Genomic DNA, 12,135 nt, shown 5'->3' with positions numbered 1-12,135 from the left:
TGTACTGTGTATAATAATTATGTATATATAAATACACACACATTCATGTATAATTTTAAGAAAAAATATATATTTGATATTACGTATTCATATATAATATAAATATACAAATGTACATAATCGCGATTAATCGTTATGCAGCCCTCTCATTATTACGTACCTATACAACTGTTTCCTTTTTTCTCCTTTACTTTGCGCGCCCAGTTGGTCTTGGTCCAACGAAAGCCAAGTAAAGATGCTGAAGGCAGAGCCTGGCCAACGGAGAATGGTCGGCACGGCGATGCCAGCCATGGGCGGCGACATGTCAAAATACTGCATGGCGCTCTCTACGCCCTGTTTGCGCACCATGCCGAGGAGAGCCCGCAGTACGGGGCCCACGTACGGGTGAGCTCGACCCGATTCGTCCTGACGTAAGAACCTCAGCAGGTGCTGGAGTTCGTTGGAGCTCAGTGATTGGCTGCCCAGCGAGCCCAGCAGACCCACCAGGCTCTCGACACAGACCCGGTGCAGGCGATCGTGCCTCTCCAGAGCCGTCAGAACTCTCAAGGTCATGGAGGAGTTCACGCAGGTGGCCCGCGTCCGACGGTTCAGACCGCAGATGCGCCGGACCCAGTCGGCGGTGAAAATCTGCAGCTCGGCAGAGTCCAGCTCTGGGAGCCACTGGATGAGCAGCAAGAGAGGGTCCACGTTGCTGATGCCCAGAAGACCCACGGAGGAATGTTCACCTTCGACTGCCTGCAGGAAGACCAAGATAAGAAAGAAAGTGAGACGCGTGGTATTATTCAGATGTAGCCAACTCTCAGGAAACATGGGAGTTTTCATCTCACCATATTCATGAGTTCCTTCAGCAGGTGTCTTGACGGTTGGCCCAGCGAGATCAGCACCTCGTACAGCTGCGTGTAGCCAATCCGCTCCTTAAACACTTCCTACATTCATTTAAACAAGATTGATTGTTATTTTATAAATTCAAACTTATTACATGAATAATTCACTCGATTAAGAGTTCGATCCCAGACAGTTCTTAAAGGGGTCCAAATATGAAATTTTTTTAAGATGTAAAATAAGTCTTTGGTGTCCCCAGAGTGCGTATGTAAAGTTTTCGCTTATTTAATTTATTACAACATGTTTAAATTGCCACTTTGTAGGTGCAAGCAAAATGTGCCATTTTTGGGTGTGTCCTTTAAAATGCAAATGAGCTGATGAAATGCAAACAATATTTTTTCTCTCTACACTAAATGGCAGTGCCTTGGTTGGTTAATGCAGATTAAGGGGTGGTATTATTGTAATAAGACTTGCTACCTATGTCACAAAACAGGCGAAATCTGAATTACCTAATTTTTCACGTGCTTGTATAAAAATGTTTTACCAAAACAAAATGACTGTGTTGATCTGGGTTTTCTAGAATGATAGACGCACTGTGGACCCAATTATAGCACTTAAACATGGAAAAAGTCATATTTTCATGCTATGACCCCTTTAAAGGGCACATATTATGCAAAAGGTGTTTGGACATAAATGTGTGTTGACTAAACAACCCTACAAATAAAAAAAATGAAAAATTTCATCCCCATGCTGTTTTAATTCTCTTGCTAATGTGACATCACATTGATATAGCTCCGCCCACGGCCACTGACTGACTGGTTAATTTTACCCAAAAGCTTTTTTAAATGTGTTTGTTAGCATTTTTAGCACTAATGCGGCTAAATATACTATTGTCTCAGACTGTATTCACAGGAATCAGATCTATTTCTAACCGAAAAGCGCTTATTATCTGTTGGCAAGTGAGTGAGATGTAGCTCATTTGCATTTAAAGGTACCCACATAAAAACAGCACTTTTTTCCTCCTACCCAAATATAGACATTTTGGACATGCTATAACAAATGATCTGTGGGGTATTTTGAGCGGAAACTTTACAGACACATTCTAGGTACACCTGAGACTTATTACATCTTGTTAAAATTTGCATAATATTGGCCCTTTAAATGAATGTGTAGAGATTTTCATTGGAACTTCTAGGAGAATGACCCACTAAGAATCTTGTGGGATACTAATAATAAATATATATATACACTGTGAAAAAAATCCGTAGAAATTACAATGTTATTGCAGCTGGGTTGCCGGTAATTTACCGTAGATTTAAATTTATGTTTACTGGCAAGAGTTAAATAAATTTTAAATATTAACAAGTCTTTATCTTTACAGAATAAAACTATACAATAACAGCCTCATGCAAAGCATTCTGGGAACCAGAAATCATCATCAACCTTTTTCTGTTTTTTGCTTCAGATTTTGTTTCCCAGAATGTTTTGCTTGATGCTGTTTTTTTAGTTTTACTCTGTAAAGACAAAGACTTGTAAATGTTTAATGTTCATTTAACTTTGAACAAAATGTTGCCAGTAAATAACATAAATTTAAATCTACGGTAAATTACCGGCAACCCAGCTGCAATTTCTACAGATTTTTTTTACAGTGTATATCTATAAGACTTTTATTCTTTGGCAATCTTTGTCATATGAATTTATAAGATTATAATTCTGATGCCCAACAGAAGAAATGTATCCAACCAGAAAGTTCTGAAAATGAACTAGGTAACTGGAATCATTGACTATAACAAACCTTTGCGGCAGGAGACTTGTGCATCACCGTCATCAGAGTTTTGATGGTGGCCACTGCGAGCGAGTCGAGTCTCCCTTGGAACACCTGATTGGAGGAAAAAATGTCACTCAAACTGATACAACCAATGGTGGAGTGTGTGCCCTGCTCTCTTCCTGCCCTTTCTGCAGATCTGCTCGCTATATCATGCAAATCACGAATGAAAGGCCAAGATAAGATTTCTTTATTAAACAGAACCATGCTTACATGAATGGGCAGGAAGAGAATCAGGTATATTATGAAATCGGGTTTTTTATGAAAACATTTGTAAAGTATCAGTTTAAAGCTTTGGTGTTGACCATCACTCATTTCAAAGTGCTTGTGAAATAAATATCAATATTAATAGTTCATCCGAAGAAGATAAAAAAAATTCCTACTGTACCCCAATGACTTTAGAAACCCATATCCCTAATGAAAAGACCAGCTAAAAGCAGCCTAAGATGGCTGGCTGGTTTAAGCTAGTATCCCAGCCTGGTTTTAGTTGGTTAGGCTGGATTTAGAGGATTTTTTGACCCTTTTTAGCTGGTCTTAGTTTGGCCCACCAGCTTGAGCAGAAGCTGGTTTAAGCTGGTCCTCCCAGCCTAATCAAGCTGACTAAAAAAATGGAAAAACACCTCTAAACCAGCCTGCTAAAACCACCTAAAACCAGCCTAAGTCTTCAGTAGGGATGACATGCTCATCATGGAACACAAAAGATGTTTAGCAAAATTGCCAGAGCACTTTTTACGAGGGTTCTCAAAAAAAAAATACAAAATAAGTAGTCTACATGGTCTTGCTATATACCAAGTCTTTTGGGTAGACTGATGTTTCAGCCATTATTTACTGAATGGGATTTGAGAGCAACGGTGAAGCGCAGGAACTTAAAACCAGGTTTGGCATCATTGAAAACCAACGCCGCTGACATGACTGACACCAAACCTGGCCTGCATCAAATCTGAATTAAATGTCATCATGAATGAGAATTTACTAGTGATGCACCGATGTATCGGCCGCCGATATTTATCGGCCGATTTTTGATGAATTTGAAACCATGGGCATATCGGCAATAGCACGAGAAAGGCCGATACCGATTGTTTATTAATTAACTGCATAAAGAAATCCATTATATGTAAAAAAAAATGAGTTAATGTTGTTAATGAAAGAAATGCTGAAAAGCAAAAAACACCTTTGAAGGTTGTCATGCTGTCTTATTATATTTGTTTTAGCTTAATTTGTGCTTCTCTTATTATGTTGGTCAGTTGAATGTTAATTAGATCAAATCCATGTTCAGTAAAAATAATTTGATGCAGAAATAAACTAGCTAATAGACCAACTGTATAGTATTGTATACAAGCGTTTAATATCGGTATCGGCATCGGTATCGGCCAGACGTTGTCTGTTTAAATCGGTATCTGCATCGGCCAAAAAAAATCCTATCGGTGCATCCCTAGAATTTACAACACTCAAAGCTATCGTATGGTTTAAAAAAAAATAATACACAAATCTTATGTCTTTATTTGCAAGTGAACGTTAAAACTTTTCATTTTGTGTTCCAAAGAAGAGCGTCACACGGCTTTGTTCCTGTAAAAACTCAGATCACCGGTTTCTAAAGCAGGAACGTTAACGATACAGAGACGACAAATAAAATCTCTCCTCATTACCAACACCAAACACACAATTTAATATACACATATAAAGAGAAAGTATACCATCCACAGCCCAAAATATCTCTGTCCAGCCACGCCTTGTCATGAAACCCCTGATTGGCTGAGGGCAAATTCACATAATCAGCATTCAGCTATCCTGATTGGCTAGTTTCTAACACATAAGAACAAGACAAGGCCCGGCTGGAGAGGGACAAACACTGAGAAACTATAAATGACCAATAATCACACAGCTATAGGCCGATAATCTCCACCGCAAAACACAAAGCTGCTGATGGCACAGCATTGCAACCCCTTTACCATAATACCAGAGGAGGATTGAAGAAAGAAAGGAAGGGAACAGGCAAAGCAAAATAAATATAATGAAATGATTGACATAGTAAATAAACTAAAGAGCACTCCATTACAAGTTTCCACATTTATCTCTGTTAAGCGATTTTTGCTACTGTACAAAGTACAAAGGAAACATAAGAAACAGGGGCCTTATTAATAAACATGTGTACGCACAGATTTGATCGTAGAGTTTGCGTACGCAAAAATCCACGGCAAAGTTCATATTTATGAAAACAACAAGTTTAAGTGCGCAGTGCATCGATTTATAGATTTCACAATTAAAAAAGTGAGGCGTACATGCGTTTTCTGTATGTTCGTTTAATGAATCAAATTACAGTGCTTCCAGAAAAACGTTTTTTTTTTTTGTGATTGTTGCGGGCAAAAATCCTAAATCTTACGGCACGTTTTCTTAAAAAAAGCGATGGAATATGTGATATATTTATGTAATTTTATGCAATGAAATTGGGGGAACTTGCTAAAATTGCGTGAACTTGCAAAAACTGTTTGCAGCTTTTTATTGATGTAATTACGTCACTTCCTAACAATCCCATTACAACAGGGGACATGGCTGCGCATGTGTGAAGTAAATGCATTTTTCAACTTTCTGCTAAGATATATGTGACTTTTTGCTACGAAAATGCTGGGATTATGAAATCATGCAAGCCTCGCATATTTTACACGCAGAAATCTGCAATTTAGGCGGCGAAAGTGCGCCGTATTTAAAAAATGCTGCCCTGCATAAATATGCAGACTTTGGCTGATTAAGCATTGAATCCTGCGATTTTCTGGAGGGATTGAAATTAAAATTAAATCAACACAGCATTTTATAAATAGGCCCCTGGTCTGGTTTGAAAATAAAATCAGCTCAACAATTCAAGTAAAAAGTTTTCTTGAATTTTAGTATTTTTTATGTGGTCTACGATATAAAGAGTTTAAAAAGGTCAATGTCACAAATGTACTTACATCTGATTGGTGACCCTAATAAAAAGCGGAATCGAAAACATACTGCTAGATTTACTAAACAGGGCAAATTAACAAGGCGCATGTTAAAGAAAACTTGCTAAAAATCTAATTTCCACAAATTAAATAATGGCGCAAACACCAGTAAAACGACGAATACAAATCTCAGTACATCGCGCTGCATGATTCATTTAAAGGAACAGTATGTAAGAAATTTATATCAATTAATCATAAAATGGCCCTGATATGTCACTAGACATTAAGAAATCATTTTCTTTTCAAATACTTATATCACTGACAACAGTGGTCTGGCCAGGATATTGTCATTTAAAAAGTGGAGTTGCAGCCCTCAACTGATGTTTATGTTGTCATGTTGTGTATTGGCCACCAGTTGGGTGATTGCAGTACCAGTTTTAGCCACAAGTTTTGTTATTGCAATACCAGTTTTGCCCACAATCCTACATACTGTTCCTTTAAGTACATTTTTCGTTTTTCAGCAGCAAAAGTGGCATTTGCGCTGGCGAAAGCTGTTTGTAAATCTGGCTCATAACTCGTTATTCTTTGGTAAGTTCTCAATTGTTGTTTATTTCCATATTTAAATTAGATTTTAAATTATAGATTTATATAAATTTAAAATGCTAATCTCCAAAACAAGAAGTGCGCTAGTGAACTGTCATATCACCAATCCATACTTGGGCAATTAATTTAGATTATATCAACCCTGCTCAGGTAAACTTGTACTGGAGTGGTTGTGCAGGTGAAAAGGGCGTGGCGTTGGGAAGTGTTGGGCGGTACCTGAATCTCACTCTCTCCTGTCAGTAACCTGTTGGTTAAATCTTTCTGGTCCTTGTCTGCAGCTGTGCACGTAGCGTTAACCAGCTGCCAGACGGACGGAGCCGACCACAGCAAGCACAAAGTCAGGTAAGGGGAAAGTGCAAAGGGTTAAAGGTTAGAAGGTCAAAAGTCATGTCTCTAAGTGTCTCGTCCCTAAAGGACTGGCACATGCATGGATAGAAGGCAATTTAGATGCGGTGTTCATGCTGTAAATAGGTAAAAACATAGACACAGTGAAAGTGTTTTAATAGCAACATACTTTAGCAAAAGCACACATTCTGACACACACAATATACATTTTCACAATAACAAGTTTCTATTGTTGTTTATATATGTCTATGTGCACTTTTTATATGCTTTAAGAAAAACCATGTACAAATTTATCATTCAACACCATTGCTGAGTATTCTCTCCATAAAATTGCAATTTTCCAAAAACCGCGGTTTGAAATCGCTTTGGTTTTCTATGTCAACTGTGGATTAAGCAATACTACATAAACTCAGTGCGGAAACTTCTGCGACGCAAGCATTCACTGGATACACGTGCAGTGTGAATGCACTGACCAGTTAACATAAAAAACATGCTGCAAACGCACAACTCACATATGCATTGTAAAACCATCAGCTATGAGTCTGGAACTGTCGAATGTGTAATCTATGTACTTATATTTCTATGTTCTTACCTAGGGCAATTGAGTGGAGGGCTGGAGGCATGGGCTAATCCGCATATTCAAACATTGCAAAAAATTATTTTCTTACTTAGTCTTTTTTTCAGTACACATTACAAACAAATATTACATTAAGATGTATTTTCTTAATGACCTGAGAAAATAAGTCTAGTTTTTAGACAAAAAAAAAACATTAAATTTAAGTGAATGTGTGCGTAAAACAAGCAAATAAATCTGCCAAAAAAAGGTTTTCTAAAACACATTTCAAGAAAATGTTCTTACTCCACACTGCAAAAAACGATTTTCAAGAAAATAAATTCTTAGTATTTTTGTATTTTTGTTTTATTTGTAAAAATATAAAAAAAAATCATAAATTAAGATGCTTTTTCTTGATGAGCAAAACGGCCCAAGAAAATAAGTCTAGTCCAAATATCAAATTTTAGTGCTTTTGTGCATAAAACAAGCAAAAATATCTGCCAATGGGGTAAGCAAATTTTTCTTGAATTTAGTGTTTATGAAAAATGTTCAAGATTTTTTTGCGTACCCCACTGGCAGATTTTTTTGCTTGTTTTATGCACAAAATCACTTAAATTTGATATTTTTGGTCTAAAAACTAAACTTCTTAATTTAAGAATTTTTTAGATATTTTTACTGAAAACAAGACAAAAATACTTAGATTTTTTTTCTTGAAAATCATTTTCTGCAGTGCATTGGCAGATTTTTTAAAAATAATTAAGAAATTGATTTTTTATAGTGCATCTGTGGTCTGAGCTGGTGCGACTGAGTGCGACCTGAGGCGGGGACTAATTTGCATATTTATAGATCCACGTATACTAAATGAGGCAAGGGTCGAGATTTTCATTTAAGCTATTTTAAAGCATGAAGAAATTATTATCACTACATATGCGCAAAGATTAGTTTTAAGAGATAAAATTATCGACTACAAGGGGGCTTTTTAAAACATTTAAACCAAACACAAGATTGTAAACATTTACGCAAGAACTGACTGGCAAGACAAATTCACAGAAAACTTAGTTAAACAATGAACCAATGTATCATATTCTTTATTCTGACAGGACAAACACACACACACACACACACACACACACACACACATACACGGATGTTCAGGTTAATCGCCACATTGTGGCAGAAGGATGAAGGTCATGCACTTCCTCTATACATCACCAAATAGAGCAAAACAGTCTGGAAGGGGAAACGCTTTGTCAAATTTACCCAGAGAAACTGATACCGCATAAACCTGTCAAAATAAACCAGCCAGCTCAGGTTGGTAATGATAAACCATTTCAACAACTTTCCCAAGTACAGTCTCTGTCGTCTCCATTATCACAACACTGTTTTTAAACGTTATGGGAAAAGGTTGTTAAAAAGTGGGCGATAATTGTGGCGCTTTATTGTGATTCAGGACTGTGTACACCAAACCAACGATAGTAAAACTTTTACAGAGTGCTTCAGGAATGTTACTGGCTGTAACCGGATCTCACCTTGCTGTTCTGCAGGAGTCGGGTCAGGTGCTCAAAGCAGTTACTGTTGAGGAAGATGGCCTGCAGAACGGGCCGGTCCGTGCACTCAAACATGTCCTGGATGGTTTCTATAAAAAAGGAGAACAGAATTCAGTCAAGAGCTGTAGTATGAGTTTGCCAAATGTTCACTTAAGACATAACAGATTATATCAGGGTTGGGTATCGATTCAGATGTTTCAGATCGATTCGATTTCGATTCACAAGCTATCACATCGATTCGATTTTGATTCTCGATTCCAGTTCTTGTGTCGGTTTTTATTCTCAATTCTCGATTCAACTCAATGAATATAGATTTAATACAAATACTATATTAATAAAAAAACAGTGACCAGGAGTTTATAATGGGTAATTAATAAAAAAATTAAAGGCCACAACACTATCGCCGTCGTCTTGCTTGCGAAATCTAAACCTAAACGTTAATCTTATGTTCAATGTTTGCAGAAATAAATATGAAAGAAAAAATCGATTCTGCTCTTTGAGAATCGATTTTGAATCGACCACATAAAAAAATCAAAAAATCTATTTTTTTTGCCCAGCCCTAGATTATATGTGCATGAATTCTTGTCAAAACAAATATTTTTGACAGCTTGTGCGCCTGTGCATAATTTATAACTATAATTCTAGGTATATATGTATGTGTGTCAATGAAGTGACGTTAATTATTTTGTGTCCGTATGGATAAATTAAATGTAAAAGGGTTAAAATTTCAAAATAAATTTGCAGATTACTTGCATACATTCTCTTTTTTAAGGACCAAGTCTAAACATTTCTGGTTTATTTCATTTAAAAAGAATATTTTGGGGATAATTGCAAAAATGTCAATGTGGTGTAACCGGTCTGTGTCAATTGGTGGTGTAACAAGTATTTTTTTAAAGAAAATAAATAAATATATTCATAAAAATGTGGAATAAAATATAATCATCTAGTTTAGTGTAATATGATTTTTTTTACATACATTTTTACATCATTTGTCAAAGATTATTCAGAAAACAGAGCTGTTTTCAGCATATGTCAGGACAAATAACTGTCAGGAAGCATTAAACTTTACATTAAGAAATAACTAATAAAATTATATATATAAAAAAAATAATGATTACGCCTATATGCAATCAAAGTGGATAAAATATTTAATATTTCTCATTCTTTGGCGCAATTGGCGGTTACACCATTTGACATTTCAGGTCGATTCAGTCTTAACTTTCATAAATATGGTGCCAATGTAATTTTTTATTGCATAAAATCAACATAAATACGCTATATGCATTGAAATAAACCAGACGCATGCTTTAAAAACAAGTTTTTTAAAAAGATTTTTGAATTTCTCATCTTGCCAAACCATTTTTGTCATTATCGGGTCGCGGGCTTGTGCGCCTGTGCATGCTTCAGATCTGTCAGTCAGCGAGAGGAAGATAGTTTTCAAGTTTTGTTGCTCCTGATAACTTTTTTAACATCAACAGGCCCTTTGCTTTATTTCTCTTAATAGTTATTTTAATTTCAAGCTAGTCCTGCACTTCATTTTCTAATTCCTGCATGTTATAAAACCGAAACCAAAATGTCAGATCCGCATGTGGATGGACACGCTTCTTTGTACCAGATTAAGCATTTAGGATAGTACACCTGTCAGAAAACGTCAAATAAAGAACTAGAGCTGCAACTAACGACTATTTCTTCTGTCGACTAATCTAGCGATTATTTTTCCGATTAGTCGACTACTCTAACGATTATTTTTTTTATTAATAAAGTGTTCTTTTTTTGATTAGCTATTTAATCAGTTGGATAATCTGTTTTCTGTCTGATCTGACAGTTATTGTTTGTTTTATTGTATTTTAACACAACTGAATGCTATTTTCACATATTATCTGTTCTGTTGTCAGATATATATGGGGGACAGTTTCCCAGACAGGGATTAGACTAGTCCTAGACTAAAATAAATATAAGAGCTGTCCAAACTGAAAACATCTTGCACTGACATATCTTAAAATACACAAGTGCCCTTAGTTTGGCCTCAAAATGAACACAAGTAATGTTTTTAGTAAGGCATGTTTGTTTAAACTAATTATATTTCCTAATTAAACTAAGGTCTAGTCCTGGTTTAAGCTAATGGAAACCACCCAGGGCCGGAGTGGGACTCATTTTCAGCCCTGGAGTTTCATGACTTAGACCGGCCCACTTTAGTTCATGACTGACTATATTAAAATAATACAGTTAAATCCTCAGTAGCCTATACATAAGTGTGCAATAGTGAACTGTTTTCTGCATCCTTGCAATTCATTGTATTTTTTTAAATAGATCATTTCCATATCAATGCAAATACAGTAAACAATTATGATTTTTGCTCTAATCTTGCAGCCCTAAGATAAGGTATTTTTATATTATTCAATTAAACATATTCAAAAGCTACTAAAAGGGAACAAATGTGTTTGTGTTTTCCCCTATATTTGTGACCAGTCACGGAAAGTAGGGACACAAGTCGGATCTGGGCATTTTGAGTTATTCAAAGATTCTGAAAGTGCAGTTTCTAAGCTTTCCAACGATGTGTAACACATGGAAATCTGATAAGATTTGGAGAAGTTGTGGCCATTTGAATATAGGAACTCAGAAATACTCAAACCGAGAAAATCGAGACGAAAGGGACTCTTCTTTTCAGCTGGGGGAGACAATAGGGCTCATTTACATCTCATTTAGCTAAGCCACGCCCCCTGTAAAACCCTTTTTGAGATGTTCTAGCATCATATGTAGTATTTTATGACCAAATGACAACCCGCAAAAATAAACATGACTCTTTTACCTTTGTGGGGATCACAAGTCGAATCCAGTCTGTTTCAGATTATCCAATGACCATATTTGTCCACAAATGCGTATAATCCGTGAAATATAGATTGTTTACATCAGATTTCGCATGAATGTCTGGTAATACAATATAATATATAATCTGAAGACTATTTAAATCGTAACATGTAAGGGTATATGAGCTTACACTCCGTTAAACACATGAACCCGCCTTCAAAGTTTGTATTTAAAATAGGGAAGTAGTATAATAGATCATCCAAACAGCGCCGTCGAAAACGTGACATCCTTTAGAGAGGTTACCAATGGCTCGCTCGTTCCTCCATCAGCCAATGACTTCATAGAAAATATTGATAGACAAAACATGTAGCCAATTATATGAAGAATACAACGATATCTGTGTAACTTCTGTGTGTTTGGACTCATGCTGCGCTGCAAGAACTGACATACAGATGACGTCAAAGTACCGCGAGAGCGAGTCGAAATTAAACTACTCCGTAAGATTTCTTGAAGAGCTCTCGCGGTACTTTGACGTCTTCCGACTGCGGCGCCGCATAAAGTCAGTGACGCGGCTGACGTACGATGCGGCTGACTGTTATTTGTTCCGCCCCAGCTTCTTTTATTTTTCTTTTGTTTTGTGTGCCAGAGCTTTACAGTCTGGGGAGACGCAGGCTATAAGTTTGAAAAAAAAAAAAAAACTTAGCAAACATATCT

At 36.5% G+C, this 12,135-nt stretch overlaps 1 protein-coding gene across 2 annotated transcripts in view; it reads right to left on the bottom strand.

The window, feature by feature from the left end:
- nbeal1 (neurobeachin-like 1) overlaps positions 1 to 12,135 on the bottom strand; it is a 73,005-nt gene that overhangs the window by 34,123 nt on the left and 26,747 nt on the right. Inside the window, exons 10-14 of one of the 2 annotated variants that reach the window (XM_065293791.2) lie at positions 8,596 to 8,702; positions 6,385 to 6,468; positions 2,618 to 2,701; positions 828 to 926; positions 161 to 735 (exon numbers count right to left, since the gene is read on the bottom strand). In XM_065293791.2, coding sequence (XP_065149863.1) covers positions 161 to 735; positions 828 to 926; positions 2,618 to 2,701; positions 6,385 to 6,468; positions 8,596 to 8,702 — 949 coding nt within the window. The remainder of the gene's footprint in view (positions 1 to 160; positions 736 to 827; positions 927 to 2,617; positions 2,702 to 6,384; positions 6,469 to 8,595; positions 8,703 to 12,135) is intronic. The other variant, XM_065293792.2, reaches the window with a different exon arrangement.

The sequence above is a fragment of the Paramisgurnus dabryanus genome, chromosome 7, assembly GCF_030506205.2.
Source record: "Paramisgurnus dabryanus chromosome 7, PD_genome_1.1, whole genome shotgun sequence".
NCBI classification, from domain to species: domain Eukaryota; kingdom Metazoa; phylum Chordata; class Actinopteri; order Cypriniformes; family Cobitidae; genus Paramisgurnus; species Paramisgurnus dabryanus.
This window is presented reverse-complemented; position numbering and strand designations above follow the sequence as displayed.